Source organism: Muntiacus reevesi, chromosome 13 (genome assembly GCF_963930625.1).
Source record: "Muntiacus reevesi chromosome 13, mMunRee1.1, whole genome shotgun sequence".
Taxonomy (NCBI): domain Eukaryota; kingdom Metazoa; phylum Chordata; class Mammalia; order Artiodactyla; family Cervidae; genus Muntiacus; species Muntiacus reevesi.
In genome coordinates, this window is record NC_089261.1 from 9,844,383 (window position 1) to 9,863,306 (window position 18,924).

Below are 18,924 nucleotides of genomic sequence, written 5' to 3' on the forward strand. Positions count from 1 at the left end.
TCTGGAGTGTGATGTCAAGTGGGCTGTAGGAAGCATTACCATGAACAAAGTTAGTAGAGGTGATAGAATTCCAGCTGACCTATTTCAAATCCTAAAAGATGATGCTGTTAACGTGCTGCACTCGATGTGACAGCAGATTTGGAAAGCTCAGCAGAGGCCAAAGGACTTGAAAAGGTCAGTTTTCATTCCAATCCCAAAGAAGGGCAATGCTAAAGAATGTTCAAACTACTGCATAATTGCACTCATCTCACATGCTAGTAAGGTAATACTCAAAATCCTTCAAGCTATGCTTCAGTAGTATGTGAACCAAGAATTTCCAAATGTACAAGCTAAATTTAGAAAAGGCAGAGGAACCAGAGATCAAATTGCCAACATCCGCTGGATCTTAGAAAAAGCAATGGAATTAAAAAAAAAAAAATCTACTTCTTGTTCACTGACTATGCTAAAGCCTCTGACTGTGTGGATCACAACAAATTGGAAAATTCTTCAACAGACGGGAATACCAGAACACCTTACCTGTCTCCTGAGAAACCGGGATACAGGTCGAGAAACAACAGTCAGAGTCGGACACGGAACAAGGGACAGGTTCAAAGTTGGGAAAGGAGCGCGTCAAGGCTGCACACTGTCCCCTGGCCTGTTTCACTTATAGAGGACATCAGGTGAAACACCAGGCTAGATGAAGCACAAGCTGGACAGTACTGCTCAGAGAAACATCACCAACCTCAGATACGCAGCTGATACCACTCTTAGGGCAGAAACTGAGGAGGAACTAAGGAGCTTCTTGGTGAAGATGAAATAGGAGAGTGAAAAAGCTGGCTTAAAACTCAACATTCAAAAAACGAAGATCATGACATCTAGTTCCATTACTTCATGGCAAACAGATGGAGAAAAAGTGGAAACAGTGACAGATTTTATCTTCTTGGGCTCCAAAATCACTGCAGATGGTGACAGCAGCAACAGAGTTAAGACACTTGCTCCTTGGAAGAAATGCTGTGACAAACCAAGACAGCATACTAAGAAGGAGAGACATCACTTTGCCAACAAAGGTTCATACAGTCACAGCTATGGCTCTTCCAACAGTCATGTATGGATGTGAGAGTGGAATCATAAAGAAGGCTGAGTGCCGAAGAACTGATGTTTTTGAACTGTGGTGCCGGAGAAGACTCTTGAGGGTCCCTTGGACTGCAAGATCCAACCAGTCCATCCTAAAGGAAATCAACCCTGAATAGTCACTGGAAGGACTGATGCTGAAGCAGCAGCTCCAATACTTTGGCCACCTGATGTGAAGAACTGACTCACTGTAGAAGACCTTGAAGCTGGGCAAGACTGAGTGCAGGAGGAGAAGGAGGCGACAGAGGATGAGATGGCTGGATGGCATCACCGACTCAATGGACAGGAGTTTAAGGAAACTCCACGAGATAGTGAAAGACAGGGAAGCCTGGTGTGCTGCAGTTCATGGGGTTCAAAGAGTCAGATCCAACTTAGCAACTGAACAAGAGGCAATCAGAGATTATCAGATTATGCAAAGTCAGAAAGAGCAAAACAAATACCGTAAGATATCACTTATGCTGTGCTGTAATTAGTCACTCAGTTGTGTCTGACTCTTTGCAACCCCACGGACTGTAGCCCACCAGGCACCTCTGTCCATGGCAATTCTTCAGGCAAGAATACTGGAGTGGGTTACCATGCCCTATTCCCTCCAGTGGATCTTCCCAAAGCAGGGATTGAACACAGGTCTTCCACATCGCAGGTGGATTCTTTACCGTCTGAGCTACCAGGGAAGCCTAAGAATACTGAAGTGTGTAGCCTATCCCTTCTCCAGGGAGCTTCCCAACCCAGGAATCCAACCAGGGTCTCCTGCATTGTAATTCTTTACCAGTTGAGCTACCAGGGAAGCCTGATATCACTTATATGCAGAATCTAAAATATGACACAGGGGAACCTATCTATAAAACAGAAACAGAATCACAGACCTGAAGCACAGACTGGTGGTTGCCATGTGGGAGATGGGTAGGTGGATTAGGAGTTTGGGATGAGCAGATATAAACTATTATACATAGGATGGATAAACAACAAGATCCCTGTATAGTACAAGGAACTATATTCAGTATCCTGTGATAAACCATAACGGAAAAAAACATGAAAAAGAATATATATATATGTGTAACTGAGTCACTTTGCTATACAGGAGTAATTTAATACCACAGTGTATAATCAACTATACTTAAAAAAAAAAAAGAAAAGAAAAGGAAGGAAGAAGAAAAGAGAAAGGGCACACAGCCCAAGGAAGGGAGGCAAGCAGGGACGTAAAGGGAGTGAATTTCAATGAACGGGGCACCGGATCTCTAATCACACTGCAGCGTGATGGAGCTCTGCAGAACAACACAGGGACAGGGGCCAAGGGAAAGGTCAGGCCCACTGGTTTGCAGAGGACGACATAAAAATGGGTCCGCAGAGTCCAGATCAGTCAGGGAACCACGCACTGGGAAGGAAACCCCCAGGGTTCAGGAGGAGTGCCGAGGGAGCCCCGTGAGGGCAGACGGCTGCCCAGGTCAGTGGGGAAGAGGAGGACAAACGACAAGGAAGGAGTAGGTCACAGCCAGAAGCCCAAGGTCAAGACCTCGGAGGGAGCACTGCGCCTGACGAGCGAGATGGATGTGGCCAGGCTGGTGGGACAGCACGTCGCATGGAGGACAGCAATGTCGTATCAGATCACTGACGGCAGAGGAGAAAACACGGGCGGCAGGGTATGTGTGGGGACAAGGATCCGCGCGAATCCAAGTCACAGAAGAGGAACCCGGGAGCAGTATGACTGTCTCTCCTTGCTGGGTGTCAGAAACAAAATGCCACACTGTTTTTCCAAGCCGACATTTGGACCTTTCCAGGGCCCCAGAGATGATGAGTACCAGTGAGCAGTCGTGAGTACAGAAAAAAACATCTTTAGAGGCTCTGCCTCCTGAAGTGGATTTGGCGAAAGGGAAAGGGAAAGGGAAGCTGGACAAGTATGGATTTCAGACCGGCCACTTGGAACCATCCTCTGCAGGCCCTTACCTTTGTCTGTTTCTTCTCAGTGGCATAGACGATGGAGGTACAGCAGACCTCGGCGATCTTGCGGCCCTGGCCATAGAAGGACCAGCAGCAGATTTCGTCCCCAATGACGTCCTTTATGAACAGGACCCTTCCGTTAAAGCGCAGAGACAGCTTATCAAACAGTTCAATGTTTTTCAACATATTGTCGTCAGAATTGCTGCGAAAGAAGAGGTGACAAAGCAACCGATTACCAGGCGTGTGAAGGGCCACCGCTGGCGGGGCAGTGTCTCCACATGCAGGCCCCTCATCTCCACCATCCCTCACCAATCTCACAAGAAGCCCAAGAAGGCAGCAGTACAGCCCCTACTGCTCAAAGGAAAGCAAGGATCAGAGAAATAAGGGAACTGCCCAAGGTCAAAAACTAATAGATGGCAGAGCTGAGTTTCAAAAAGATAGCTCTGGCCCCCAAGTCTGTGCTAGAGTGGCTGCCCTGCTGTGCCCCAGCAGGGATGAAATGCTGAACACACAGGGCCTGCGGGCACGGCCAGCAGGTGGGGGACACAGAGGCACGCTCCATGGAGCCCCATGAAGGCCGAGCGACCTGCCCAAGGGAGACCGTTTATCCTGGGTCCATTTACTGGTCTTGACTGACTTCATCAACCTCATATCCTTTAAGCTCTTGATTTGGAGCCACATGTTCCCAAGAGGCAAATGGTATTCTAGAATCCCATAGATATTGCTAGCGGGAACATAAAGTGGTATAGTATTCATTATGGAGAACAGTCGGCAGGTCCTAAATGATTAAACCTGGAGTCCCTGCATGATCCAGCAATTCTACTCCTAGGTATCTACCCAGGAGAAATGGAAATATGTGTGTGTCCACACGTGTCCACACCAGCATTATTCCTAACGGCCAAAAGTGGAAACAATCCTAACTGCCCAACCATAACTGGGGGATGGATAAACAATGTGGTCTGTCTGGATCGTGGAATACTATTCAGCCATAAAAAGGAATGAAGTACTGATTCATGCTACAAAATGGATGAACCTTGAAAACATTATGCTGAGTGAAAGAAGCCAGTCACAAAAAACAACGTATTGCATGATTCTCTCTATATGAAATGTCCAGTGTAGGCAGATCCATAGAATCAGAAAACACAGCAGTGGTTGCCTAGGGCTGGGGGAGATAGGAGGGTGGAGCAATATGGGGAGTGATCGATAACGGGTCCAGGTTTCCTTCTGGGATGATGATAACGGCTTAAAATGAGGTGAGTGGTGATGGGTGCACAACTCTGGGACTATAGTAAGAAGCACTGAACTGTGTATTTTTAAAAGGGTGGATTTTACAATATGTGTGATTTAGATTTCCTGTCTATGTATCCCCAGGCACTCTAGAGGTGCAGAAAGGCCACCCTCGACTGAAGGGAACGTGGGGGCAGGGAGCTGCGCCTGGCAGCCAAGAGTACAGAGGTTGTTTCTGGCCAACACCTTACCTGGTATACGAGTATTTGTTGTTACTTCTGTTGTAGAGCAACTTCACAGCTGGCTGTGGGTTGTTTTAGGAAAAAAAAAACAGAAAGAATAGAGTTACTCAGAGCACAGGTGCAGAGAACCACTGGCTTCCCTCGTAGCTGGGGCCCTGCCATCAGTCTGAAGAGGCAGGTAAGCGTAGCCTGCTGGGTGGGGAGGGGCTGAGAGGGAGACAGCATGACCCCAATACCAGGGGCAACACAAGGTGAGCGACAGGCTCCCATTCTTGACCCCTTCTCAGACCTTGTGCAAGCAATTTTACACATATTTCAAAACTTATTCAGAAGAATCTCCACCACTTTCAGTAGCTAAAGAAATGTCACAAGGGTGCCTCCAACATACCTTATTTGACGTCGCTATAAGTTTCTGTTCTTCCTTGGATGATGTGATGACGGGAACTTTGCAGAATGGCTCGTAAGTATCTTTGTTCTGCTGGAACAAAACATACTTTCAGCCTGGGAGGCCTGCCCAGCATTGGACTGTTTAAGCTGGCCTGCCGGGCAAAGACAGGCTCTAGCGAGAGGAGATGGGGCAGCCACAGTTGCGAAGAAAGGAAGACGATCTTTTTATAAGCTGGGCGACGATCAAGAGTGGAGTTCTCCAATGAACCTGCTCTTTGGCCAGGAGTCTTACATGCCAGGGTGCTCCATAAATACTAACAATGATGACACTTTTTCATAGCCCAGTCAAAGTGAAAAGTGAAGCTGCTCAGTCGTGTCTGACCCTTTGCAATCCCATAGACTGTAGCCTACCAGGATCCTCCGTCCATGGGATTTTCCAGGCAATAGTACTGGAGTGGATTGCCATTTCCTTCTCCAGAGGATCTTCCCAACCTAAGGATCGAACATGGATCTCCCACATTGTAGGCAGATGCTTTAGCATCTGTGCCACCAGGGAAGTCCTCTCACAGTCCAGGAAACCACTTAAAAATAAACCCTAAACAAGGTAGATGAAAAATGATTTCATCAAAGCTCCTACAAACTCCACTGCAATGACTGCAGAGGAATGAAAAGGTATAAGCCCATAAGGAGAAAAGGAATACGAGAAGTACAGTCAGCAGGCAAAAGATGTCAGAGGCTGGAAAGCAGGTCTCAGATGAATGACAACCAAGCAGAAGGAGAAAGCTGAAACCTAAGCCAGCTGACAGGAAAGAGTCTGGGAGATTTTCCCAGAACAGCTCTGAAGGCTGGTGGGCTGAGAGCAAGAGCTGAGGACCGCCTGCTTGTTGGCAGAAGCACTGGTGAGACCCCAGACGGATGCCCTGCCCCAGCCTGGCAGGAGAAAAGTCCACTTTCCTGGAGAAGTTTGAACAGGAGAGGACAGCGCTGACTTGCTATTCTGAAAAGAGGGGATTCAGTGAAGGATCTACGCACTCAATGGTGAGCCCTAACTCTTCTGCTCAGATCCCAAAAGGCAGCCAGTCAGGGTTATACCAGCCAGGCTAGACAGGGGAGGACTCCTCTACGGGAGCGCTTCCCGAAGAAGCGTTTATAGATTCTGACATTGAGAGTTCCCACTGAAGTCAGCCTTATCATTCGCCACTGAAGCCCATGGAACAACAAAGATCAATACCTACAGTTTTTTTCAGAGCTAAAAATTCAACAGACCAAAGACCATCAGATTAGATTCAGAAAGCCTCTGAAATATGAGACTGAAACCAAGACAGAGAGAAAGTAAGAGGAGCCGCCACACGATGAAGGCAGCAGAAAGGACACTTTCAATAGTAAGATCAGAACGGCAAGAGCTAGTATCACACCCTATGACACAAGACTGGAGTGCCACATTGAGAGCACGCAGAGAGCAAGAAAAGGCTCTTGGAGTCAGAAATATGAGAGCAGAAATGAAAAACTCAACAGAAGCCTCGAAAAGATACAACTGGAAAAAAAAAAAAAAACCATCTGAGAAAACAGAACAATAAAAATGACAAAAACTAGGAGGCCAGTCCCCTGAGGTTTAATCTCAGACTAACAGAAACCACAAAAAGGAACCAGAGGGCATGTCTCTAAGACAAAGGCCAAACAGGGATTCCCTGATGTGTCTGCGCATACCAAAATGGAGACTGAGGCTTCTGAGAACTTGGGGCTATATTTCGGGTTGTGTACTTAGAAAAAACCAAGCAAACAAAAAACAATGAAGCAGTCACTAATTCTGGCAAACTGAAAAGTTACAAGAGAAAGGAAATAATCACTGTATACTCTATGGCTCAACTGTCAACAACATTTATATGACTTACTATGAGCTCTGAGTACTGGTTTAATCAAAACTTTGAGAAACGATATTAAGAGAAGGAATATATGCATGCAAGTTTGGTAGTGGTTTGGGGTGGTGCATGAGCTAACTTTTCACTTTCTATAGAAATGTCAGTGGATGATGCCAAAAAATGAAAATCAATAAATAGCAATGTAAAAAATATGAGAAAAAAACAACTGCTCTAAGAATTAAAAGAGGCTGCTTTAGGGGTGGGGGGGTGGATAGAGGGCATATAGTAGTGTTTCAGACATCAACCTTGCCTACAGTATTGACTTGACTCTGTAAATGCTTTACATGCATTACTTTAATAAATATAAACACGAAATGAAAACAACAAAGTAAAGGCTTCAACATTCCATTAGATGTACAGTGAGTTTACAGACTCTCTCGGGAGAGGCCGTATGTGCAAGTTAACAGTTCCTCAGGCAGACAGGCCTGACAGCGACTGCCCCTGTGGGGAGCCACATGGACAGGCGTCCGGGAGAGGCGCAAACGCGAGCCTCGCAAATTCAGATCCAATGCCTCTGACAACCTACAGGGACTCTGAGCCTCGCAAATTCAGATCCAATGCCTCTGACAACCTACAGGGACTCTTCTGATTCTCTGCCACGTCTTCACAGCTGCTGGCCCCATCAAGAGGCACTCTAGTTTTGCATGGATTTTACTCTCCCTAGACTTGACCCCAGTGGTCTTGCCCCAGCTGAGGAGTGGAAGGTGTTTGTCTGCAGATTATAGTGTGCTCTCAACAATGACTCATGGGTAAGTCCCCAGAAGGGTCCAGAAAATGGATCAAGTTGTATTCCTGATAGGTGGGTACTGAAGGGTTGCAAAGTACACAGGAGAGGACCTGAATCCCTGGGGGGCTGAAACACGCCGGAGAGCAGTCAGATGGCCTGGGCACCCCAGGGAAGCCTCTCAGGGGTCACGCTGGCCAGAGGGGAGCAGCCCCGAGGTCAAATCATTAACTTGCACAGCACCTCAGTGAGGGAGGGAGGGGGGACACCTACTTGCAGGGCGGCCTGGCACTCTTCCACCAGGCCCTGGACCAGGTAGTACTTGGCTTCTGCCAGCAGCTCCTCGATCTCCCGACGGCTCTCGGGCAACGGGACCGCCCCATCGCGAAGGTAGTTGAGTATCGTACCGAAGTGCTTGCCACACCGGTCAATGAGGATCCAGCCTGCGGTGGGAGGAGGCAGGAGAGAGGGGTTCGTCACCTGGGCATGCCTTTCCTGGAAGGCCCTGAGAGGAATGGAGTGGCTCTTGGTTCCGTCCACCTCTTGGGGAACGCAGGACCATGAAGAGGGCAGCAGCCTCACCCGCCCAGCTCCCAGCAAAGGGCTGATGGAGGCCCTGCCTGGCAGCACCACCATGGCCTACGGCCCTGCTGGCTGCAGACACTGCACCCAGACTCGTTGGTCTTGGGCTCTTCCAGGAGCAGGGCCCCTGTGTCCCTAAACCGTGTTTCTAAGCTGCCTCAAAAATCCCTTTGTCAAGTGCATCCCAAGAGGGCCTAATGCCCCACATCTGGGTAAAAATGAGGTCCCAACGACCACAGCCCATGGACGGTGGAAAGGCTTCTGAGCTGAAAACGTCCACTCTTTTTCAACAATATTTTTTTCAGACTCCCACACAGCGGAGCCATTTCTAAGGAAGCAGAAGGCTCACTGCCCACAGGCTGTGACATCTGGCTCCCAAGGGTGCCCCCCAGGCACTCACCAGCAACACCAGAAGAAAATTCCATCTGTGACCCCACATAAGGCATTTAGGGATCTGAGATATGGTGGTGACCAGACAGACCCTGCCCTCGAGTGGTTCAGCCTGACCTGGGGAGATGGCGCTGACATTTACGAGACATGGAAACGGCTCCCAGCTGCTGACCGGAAGCAGGCATGGTGCAAAACTGTGCCTTGGGGGTGAGGGCAGGACAGGGCAAGCCCTCCCGCTTATCAGCACCCTCTCCAATTTCCAATCCCGCACTGGCCTGCGGTGCCCGTTTCTCCGCCACTAAAAGCCATGCTTCTCAGGATTCCTCGGCTGAAATGTACACGCTATTGGGAGAGGGAAAGCGGACTAGGGCCTGGGAAGAGGAGAAGGAGGTACCAGAAAGGGAAGTAAGGCCAAGCATGTCTCGAGAGAAAATGTGAAGCCAGACAAATGGAGGGGTCCGGACCTCCTGCTGCATGCTGCAGGAGAGAAAATGCCAGCGCCCAGGGCAGTCAGGAGGTTTACACAGCAATCAGTCACACTGCCTCTGCTTGCTCTCAGTCTGGGAAAAGCGCCAGGTTTCCACTCCTAAGACCACTATGTCCTCCCCGAGTCCTCCTCAGACCCAGGCCCTGGATCAGCAAAGGTCAACGAAGGCAACTCTCCACATCCGGAGCGGCAAGTCAGCCCACCTGCCCCAAACCCAGCATCACCAAGGGTGCAGGGGTGCTCTAGGGCACGAGCTGGCGGTGCCTACCACCATCACCAAGAATGCTGACAAGGCTATTTCCACGCTCCCCGAGCAACTACTCCTCAGCCCACGGTTCCCGGGCCTTTGGTTACAGACTGGTCTCGTCCTCCAGAGCCTTCCACAGGCTCTGGTTTCCTGAGTACAGTGAGAAGTTTATCCCCAGTCTCAGCAAATGCAAAGCAAAGGTGGGGCCCTGGATCCAAGGAAGGATGAGGCCTTCACGCGGTGGTGAGTCCCATCACCTTGATGGTGCCCGCTGATGCTACTGCTCCTTTCTCCAGCGGAGACAACACAGAACAGGCTCAGGGTCTGTCCTGCAGCTCAGATCCCTGAGCAAACAGCAACATTGAGTGTGTATGGGCGGGGCCAATAAGAGCACAGGCCCCGCCCCCCAAAGGGAGCTCCTCCCACTCTAGCCTAGAGTGGCCAGGTGGGAATGAAACCCAGGGCTGAGAGCCCCCATACTCCAGGAGAAACCAAAAATGCAGATTTCCCTGTGAAATCTCCTGATTTTTCAGTAAACTGAAGAGCTGATTCACTGGAAAAGATCCTGATGCTGGGAAAGACTGAGGGCAAGAGCAGAAGGGGGCAGCAGAGGATGAGACAATTGGATAACATCAGTGACTCAACGGATGTGAGTTACAGCAAACTCTGGGAGATACTGAAGGACAAGGAACCTGGTTTGCTGCAATCCCTGGGGTCTCCAAGAGTTGGGACATGACTTAGTGACTGAACAACAAAACTAGCTGTAAGCCTGTTATTAACCCACCACAGGGCAGCCAAAACAGGGCCTGCAGGCCACCAGCTTGTGACCTGTGTTACTGTGGATCAAGTGCCTGCCTTCCACTGAGCTGACACAGTATGCTAAGACCGCATTACCTTCCCACCAGTTCTTGATGAGAAATGCTCGCCCTCCTACATTTCCCACAGATAAAATGAGAGGCTCAGAGAGGTTCAGGGACATCCGCTAGGGGAGGCAGCGCTAAACCACAGAGAACAAGCGAGAAACTTGCAGGAAGCCTCCTTTCATTGTCTAGAACTGAGGAGCCACGCAGAACCTTGGGCTTTGGGAGAAATGGCAACCAGTTACACTCAGCTGTCCCCGCCTTCACTGCGTGGACGACTCGGCTGTGGACGACTCGGCTGCTAAGAGCGAGGGCCCCTGAAATCAATTACCCGAGTGACACTCCAGAGTCTCCATAAACCAACAGGCGGACCGACTGTGACACTGGGCTCTGGCTCAAGAATGCCGCTAGGAAATGCTTGTGGCGAAGGAATCATACTTTGGACAAATAAGGGCAAAAAAAAAAGGAGAGTCAGGCGCGCTCTCCATGAGGTTTCAATTAGCGTTTTGACTTCAAAAATATTTTTGCTGCTTTCAGAGCAGGAATCGATCCCTTTGAAATGGCCAGTTCCGGTCCCTAGCATGAAGACAAGCTAAGAGAGGCCAAGCCAGGTCAGGATGACCTGCAGTCCCCCAGCCCCTTGGCCAGGGCTGGAAAGACGGGTGAGGGGTGCAGACCCAGAGGCTCTCGGACGGACGGGCTGAGAGACACACCCAGCGTGGGCTTCTGCTGGAAACCCAGCTCTGCACTTCCCTGCTGGATGATGTCGGCATTTCACTTAACCTCTCAGTCTGGCAGTTTCCCGTTCTAAACACGGTGCCTCCCTGCGCCGGCACAAAGGCGAGAGAATGTACAGGATGCACAGAGCACAAAGCCGGGTCTATTGGCAGCACTCAAATCAGGTCTTTGACGGTGAGCCCTGAATACAGGTCCTCGGGACTGGGGACGGTGGTCTGCGTGGCTTCCGGGGAACCTGGGAGGAGGCTCCGCTTAGGGTCGGGGGCAGCAGACCACATACTTCCTCTCTCCTTCCCTCCCCCACCTCCTCCAGGACGCTTTCACTGACCCCTCCTTTGCCACAGTAAGGTAGATCTTTAGGATCGCAAACATGCCTAGGTACTTGAGTCCCTGTTCCAAACTCAGACTCTTGGAAGCGGCCTCCTTCCTGAATCGCCATCTCCAGGGCAGGGTTTCTCTGCCTCAGCACTCCTGACACTTTGGGTTTTTTTGGCTGCACTGGGCCTTCGCTGCAGCACACAGGCTTTCTCTCTAGTTGTGGCTTGTGGGCTTCTCCTATTGTAGTGTGGGTTAGCTGCCCCGTGGCATGTGGGACCTTAGTTCCCTGCTGAGGAGGCTGAAGCCCTGTGCCCAGCCCTGAAGGCGGACTTTTAACCACCGGACCACCAAGGAAGTCCTTACTGACACTGTGCTGTGCTCAGTCACGTCTGGGTCCGACTCGGCGCAACCCTGTGGCCCGCAGCCTTCCAGGCTCCTCTGCCCATGGGACTCTCCGGGCAAGAAAACTGGAATGGGTTGCCATGCCCTCCTCCAGGGGATCTTCCCAACCCACACGACATACAACTCACTCAGACAGGCAGAAGGGCATGGAGTGCAAGAGAGTCTGCCACCCACCCAGGACCCCGGGTCCCCTCCCCCAAGGCCACCAGATTCTCAGGTATCCTGGGGCGATTTCTACCAACAAAATGCAGAGTTTGGGACCTTCAGGACCCTTGTTCCTTAACCAGCAAGCCGTCCTGCTGGCTATGACCACCTGTTTGTGGCACACTTCATTGTCGCCAACAGCATCCCCGCCTGAAGGTCAGGATGAAGGAGATGCAGAAAGTCTACCCTGTTTTGCAGATTTGACGGGGTGTTCAGGCCATGGGTGGGGCTGTGCAGTGCCTCCCCAGGGGCTAATAGGATTGCTCTGCCAGCATAGCGCTGACTGGAGGACCAGACACCCAGCCTGACGTCGCAGGCCTGAAAGGGCTTCGGTTGTAAGCCAGTGGTTGGGCCACAAGGCTGCCACACTCGGGCGCCCCAGCCTGAGCCCACACCAAATCACACAAAGCAGATAGTAAGAGCTAGCCAGCTCTGCCTTCAGTAGCTTCCTCGCTTCCAGCTCTGTAGCTTTTGAAAAAGCCTTTCACCTGTCTGAGATGTGTGTGGTGTCAGCTGCTCAGTCGTGTCCCACTCTTTGCAACCCCATGGACTGTGCCCACCAGGCTCCTCTGTCCACGGGATTCTCCAGGCAGGAATACAGGAGTGGGCTGCCATGCCTTTCTCCAAGAGATCTTCCCGACCCAGGGATCAAACCCAGGCTCCCCACACGGCAGACAGATTCTTTACCATCTGAGATATCAGGGAATGGATTTCTCACTAATCAGTAACAGCAGCAGCCGCCCCTCAAAGGGTTAGGGTGAGACTTTAACGTAACAAAGCCCCAAAAAGGCCATACTGTGAGCTTTTCCTAATGGCTCCAAGGGGGCTGGCGCTCCTGTGAAGTGAAAACAGCTGTGGTTTGGCACATCCAAGCCCACACTCCTTCCCTGGGGACGCCGGGCTTTCCAGGAAGCCCCAGGCAAGCACACGGTCCGGCCGCTGTTGAGAAGCCCACGCAGGCCGCTGCTTCCACTCCCGGGAGTCTCCCAGCTGGGGGCGGGAAGGCCCGCAGACTGCGCCTCCTGTGTGACACGAGAAGTGAGGGCCCTTCAGGGAGACGAGGCTCCCACTTGGCACTTTCCCCGAGCCCCGCCAGGGACTGGGCAGGGCGGGAGTAAAGCCACCAGGATCCGGCCTCTCAGATAAGCTCTGCTTCCTTCAGCAGCTGGGGCACTATTGTCCCGATTTCCACAAACACTCCCGCGATGCTGGGTGTGGCCCAGCAGAGGGGACCCTCCCACTTCTAAGAAGCTCTGTGTTTTCTGGGTGCGGCTCTGGCCTCACTCGCCTGCTGCTGGGCCAGAAACCCAAGGTCAGCGGGAGCCCGGGGAAGCGGGACTTTGGGCCCCGCAGACTGGCTTCTCCAGGACACAGGGAGACGCGCCCACAGCGGACAGCCCAAGGATGTGCTCTCTCAGGATCTGAGAACATACTGTGCACACCGGGCCCACGGCCCCCAATCCCACCCCCAGGGTCAAAACTTGCCCCTTTCCCAGGCACTACCATCCCGGGAGAGGCAGGGGCATCAGCACAGAGGCCAGCCTCAGAAACAGGGAAGGTAAGGTCAAGGCAGGCTGTGGCCTGGTCTCAAGCAAGCTCAGGCCAAGCAACGAAAGACGGGGCCATCTTTCAACCATGCCACCTTCCCCCGTAAAATCGGTCAGAGAAGGATGCTCCCTCTTGCGGGGTTCTGAGCATTCCCGGTGCGTGGGAAGCAGGATCACTGTATGCAATTCTTCACCTTGTATTAACAGGACTTTCCACGATTAACAAAAAAAACCCCACACACTGAATGCACATATACTGAACACTTCCTATGGACCAACAGCCCCAGGGAGTGGGTGTCACTGTGCCCACTTACCAGATGGGGAAATGAGATGTCAACAGATTAAACAACTTGAGGAGGGTCACCAGACATGAGAACGGGGAACTGCGACCCCAATTCAGGTCTGTGAGTCCTTGACAGGTCCCATCCTAGAAGGACAAGGGTCCCGAGCAGACGCTCCTGCCTCGGTCACACCTGAGTCTCACTCTGAGATCACAGGATCATCACAGAGAGAATGGGAAGGAAGCCAACCAGGGGGAGCCAGTCCAGTGTCCGCTGCACAGAGCTGGGGCCTGGAGGCAAGTGAGTGACATTCTCAAAGTCACAGCAAGCCAACAGCCAAGTGGAGACTATGACCCCACTGACATCGCACCCAACCCCCCACCCAGGGCCAACTCAGTCATCTTCAGGTCTGAGCTTAGGTGTCGCCTCCTCAGGGAAGCCCTCCTTGACCACACCCCAAATAGATGTGGTCTCCACCACTCACACTCAAGGCTCCCTCCATGTCCAGTAATACTGAGCACAACAGGAAACCCAAGGTGGTTTCGTGTTGCTTTTCTGAACTGGAAGGAAGCCCTCGACCAGAAGCACAGCCCCGGCCCGGGACGCTGGGCTTACCTTCACTGTCCGTGAGCACCTCCATGCGCCCGCTGAACATGGCCTTCAGCATGGTGTCCTGCTTGGTCAGCGTCTGCATGGTGGTGTAGTACAGGGCTCCGCCCACGTTCAGCTTCACGTACTTGGAGCTGGGGCTCGTGCCCTTGAAGGAAGTGGTGCGGGTCGCAGCCGCTGGCACCGCTGAGCTCACCACACTTTCTCCTGACATCTCTTCCTGCCCGGGGACAAGACGCAGGGTCAGCAGGGTCAGGGCACCAGGCCAGATTTCCTTTCCTCAACCAGTGGGCTGTGGCTGGGCTCCAGATGAGTCCTACTCAGTCCCAGTGTGTCCTGAGCTGAGAACAGTTCACTCCCGGTCTCGACGGCTCAGGAAGAGTTCAGAGGAAAACCTGGATTTCTGCCTTCTCTTAAAATCAGAGGCCAGGCCTCCCCTGGTGGTTCAGGGGTAAAGAATCTGCCTGCCGACGCAGGAGACGCAGGTTTGATCCCTGGGCCAGGAGGATCCCACTGGCCACGGAGCAACTAAGCCTGGGAGCGGCAATGACTGGGCCCGCTCACCTAGAGCCTGTGCTCTGCAACGAGAAGTCACCGCCGTGGCTTACACCACAACCAGAGTAGGCCCTGCTTGCCACAGCTAGAGAAAAGGCCAGACAGCAACAGAGACCTGGCGTAACGAAAACAAAAACAATCAAGAGACCAGCTACACCAGCAGGGGAACGCGCGGTGTGAGCTGGGGTGCCGGGTGCCCCCTGGGCAGGCGTATGCAGCCCCCAACCGGCCCCAAACTCCACAGACGGCTTCACCTGCTGACCCTGCAGACTTGAGCTTACCACTGAGTCCTGCATTACAAGGAGTTCCTCTGTGCCTACTGCTGATATAACTAAATGGACACCGTGGCTATATCCTAAAGCGGCCAAAAGCACTACCTGGGTCTCTGTCCCCTTATTGCCACTCACCACGCAACAGCTAAAAGCGACACCTTTCAGCTGAATTACTCATGAAACAAGCTTTTAAGAAACTGAGTGTGATCTCAACTACCATTCCCCTCCAGGGAAAAAGTGTTTCCAAGGACTCAATGAAAGACATAAAGATGCGGGGAAGCCAGTTACTGCAAAATTAGAGGCTTCCTGCACTAGCGTCACCCCAGAGAGCAAGATCCACCGAGTCTCTCTAAGAGCCCTGCTGGCGACTGTGTACATCTCAAGTCGTGGAAACGGATGCCGCATCTGATCTAAGCAGACGGACGAAAGGAGACTGGAACCTGGTACGCATGTACTCCAAAGTATTTATAAAATTTAATTGTATTTGTATTGAACTACAGTTGATTTACAATGCTGTGCCCGCCTCTGCGGCACGCCGCTGACTCGGACACACACAGACCTTCTCTAACACTCTTTTCATGACAGCTCCCTGTGCTCTAGTCATAATATGCTGCTCATCCAGCCTCTACATGATAGTCAAGCGGGCCTTATGAAGCATCACTACAAACAGAGCTCATGGAGGTGATGGAATTCCAGTTGAGCTGTTTCAAATCCTAAAAGAAGAAACTGTGAAAGTGCTGCACTCAATATGCCAGCACATTTGGAGAAGTCAGCAGGGGCCACGGGACTGGAAAAGGCCAGTTTTCGTTCCAATCCCAAAGAAAGGCAATGACAAAGAATGTTCAAACTACCGCACAATTGCACTCTTCTCACATGCTAGGAAAGTAATGCACAAAATTCTCCAAGCCAGGCTTCAACAGTATGTGAACTGAGAACTCCAGATGTTCAAGCTGGATTTAGAAAAGGCAGAGGAACCAGAGATCAAATTGCCAATATCTGCTGGCAGGAGAATTTCAGAAAAACATCTACTTCTGCTTCACTGACTACGCTAAAAACTGTGACTGTGTGGATCACAACAAACTGGGGAAAATTCTTGAAGAGATGGGAATACCAGAACACCTTACCTGCCTCCTGAGAATCTGTATGCAGGTCAAGAAGCTATAGTCAGAACCAGACATCGAACAACAAACTGGTTACAAATCGGGAAAGGAGTATGTCAAGGTTGTATACTGTCACCCTGCTTATTTAACTTATATGCAGAGTACATCATGTGAAATGCTGGGCTGGATGAAGCACAGGCTGGAATCAAGATTGCTGGGAGAAATATCAATAACCTCAGATAAGCAGATGACACCACCCTTATGGCAGAAAACGAAGAGGAACTAAGCAGCCTCTTCATGAAAGTGAAAGAGGAGAGTGAAAAAGGTGGCTTAAAACTCAACATTCAAAAACTGAAGATCGTGGCATCCAGTCCCATCACTTCCTGGCAAACAGATGGGGAAACAATGGAAACCGTGACAGACTTTATTTTCTTGGGCTCCGAAATCACTGCAGATGGTGACTGCAGCCAAGAAATTAAAAGGCGCTTGCTCCTTGGAAAGAAAAGCTATGACAAACCTAGACAGCATATTAAAAAGCAGACACATTACTTTGCCGATAAAGGTCCATATAGTCAAAGCCATGGTTTTTCCAGTAAACATGTATGAATGTAAGAGTTGGACCATAAAGAAAGCTGAATGCCGAAGAAATGATGCTTTTGAACTGTGGTGCTTGGACTGCAAGGAGATCCAACCCAGTCCATCCTAAAGGAAATCAGTCCTGAATATCCGTGGGAAGGACTGATGCTGAAACTCCAATACTATGGCCGCCTGATGCGAAGAGCTGACTCATTGGAAAAGACCCTGACGATGACAAAGACTAGAGGAGGAGGAGAAGGGGATGACAGAGGATGAGATGGTTGGGTGGCATCACTGACTCGATGGACATGAGTTTGAGTAAACTCTGAGAGTTGGCGATAGACAGGGAAAGCCTGGCATGCTGTAGTCCATGGGGTCGCAAAGAGTTGGACACAACTGAATGAGAGAACTGAACTGATAAAATAGTTTATATCAGCTAATGCCAAACTCCCAGTAGAAAACTTTCTTGGACAGGTAAAATTCTACAGCTGGAGAAGTGTCCGAGAGTGGCTGAGTCTTTACTGAACCTGGGGTTCAGCACTGAGAAGGCAGCCCCTGATGGCCAGCAGCTGCCTGGCATGCACACTGAGGCTCTGGGGTGCTGCAGCCCATCACCACCAGACAAGGCCACTTGGTGGTGGACGGATCAAGATCCAAGCAAGGCTTCTCCGTGATTATGTCTGAATAAGAACAAAAACACTGTCCCCCCAAAATGACCAGTAGGAGCCACGGCTGCTTCTTTCCCAATTAGAGCCTGAGCCCCATTCCATCCTTCCCACCTTGAAGGAATTACTGAGACCCAATCACAGAATTAGCCCTATTTCCTGACAGCATTCAACACAAAGTGAAGCCCCATTTCCTTGATTTCTCCCCAAAATTACCCACTGCAAGCCAGAATCTCCTGAGCCACCTCACAGTTCTCCCTCAATGTATCAACAAAACAAACTCAACTTTTGACTACAAACATGCTCCTGGTTTTGGCTGGAGGGCATAGAACTATACTCTGATAACTGCAAAGGATTTTTAAAAAATATTCTTTATTCTTTTTCAGCCTTCCCACAATGAACATGTATTACATTGATAACTGATACAAACAAACAAACAAAAAGTGTCTTTTTTCTGCTGCAACACCTGGCATGTGGGACCTCTACCAGGGATCGAACCCATGTCCCTGCAGTGGAAGTGTGGATTCTGAACCACTGGACCACCAGAAGTCCCACAGATGTTATTTTTTAAACGGGCTAAGAGACTAACTGATGGCAACCTGCCATCCATCGGTGACAGGAGAGGCAATGGCCAATTTGCTCGACCTCCAGCCCCTCGAGAGTGGCCTGGGAAACTGGGGTCACGGCCTGCAGCGGGACACAGATGAAGAACGGCCTCCTGAAGAGAAAAGTGTTTTCCCAAAAAACTGTTCCTGCTCCATCAGGCAAAAACGTCACAAGGAGTTAAGGTTTGAAAAGCGCAGACTGAGCTCATCTGGGGTGTCTGTGACCTGACGCCAAACACAAAAGACAGAGGCCAAGAGGAAGCAGGGCCCCCTCACCTCCCAGCTTCCTTCTGCAATCAGTCCCCTGATTTCAACTGAAATTCAACCCCTGGTTAGAGATCCCACATGCCAGATGTTGCAGCAGAAAAAAAGACACTTTTGTTTATTTATCAATTATCAATATAATACATGTTCATTGTGGGAAGGCTGAAAAAGAAAGCAATAAAGAATATTTTAAAAAAATCTTTTGCAGTATCAGAGTATAGTTTTACGCCCTCCGGCCAAAACCAGTTAGTGACACTAACAGTATCACCAACCACTTCCCCCAGATAGACACAACGTCCATGGGATGACAGAAACAACTTACATGAATAAGGAACTTTGGAAAACTTTGAAGACCTGGGGCAGGGGGTTATAAAGCTTATAGTTAGGGGCTTCCGGTTCAAGATGGCGGAGAAGGACACACGCTCATCTCCTCCTGCAAGAGCACCAAAATCGCAACTAGGTGTCGAACAACCACCAACAGGAGGAACTGGAACTCACCAAAAAAAGCTACCCCACGGACAAAGAAGCTGCAGCAAAATGGTAGGAGGGCACAATCACGAAAAAAATCAAATCCCACACCCGCTGGGTGGGTGACCCACAGACTGGAGAACAGCAATACCAAAGAAGTTCTCGCACTGCTGTGAAGGTTCTGAACCCCAAGTCACACTTCTCAGCCTG

At 50.6% G+C, this 18,924-nt stretch overlaps 1 protein-coding gene across 3 annotated transcripts in view; it reads right to left on the minus strand.

Annotated features, from left to right (window-relative positions):
* The window catches only part of KCTD10 (potassium channel tetramerization domain containing 10), a 33,442-nt gene that overhangs the window by 7,117 nt on the left and 7,401 nt on the right, over nucleotides 1–18,924 (minus strand). For 2 of the 3 annotated variants that reach the window (XM_065903976.1, XM_065903974.1), the window contains exons 2-6: nucleotides 14,216–14,429; nucleotides 7,818–7,987; nucleotides 4,903–4,992; nucleotides 4,524–4,576; nucleotides 3,052–3,247 (exon numbers count right to left, since the gene is read on the minus strand). In XM_065903976.1, the coding sequence (XP_065760048.1) occupies nucleotides 3,052–3,247; nucleotides 4,524–4,576; nucleotides 4,903–4,992; nucleotides 7,818–7,987; nucleotides 14,216–14,429 (723 nt within the window). The remainder of the gene's footprint in view (nucleotides 1–3,051; nucleotides 3,248–4,523; nucleotides 4,577–4,902; nucleotides 4,993–7,817; nucleotides 7,988–14,215; nucleotides 14,430–18,924) is intronic. The other variant, XM_065903977.1, reaches the window with a different exon arrangement.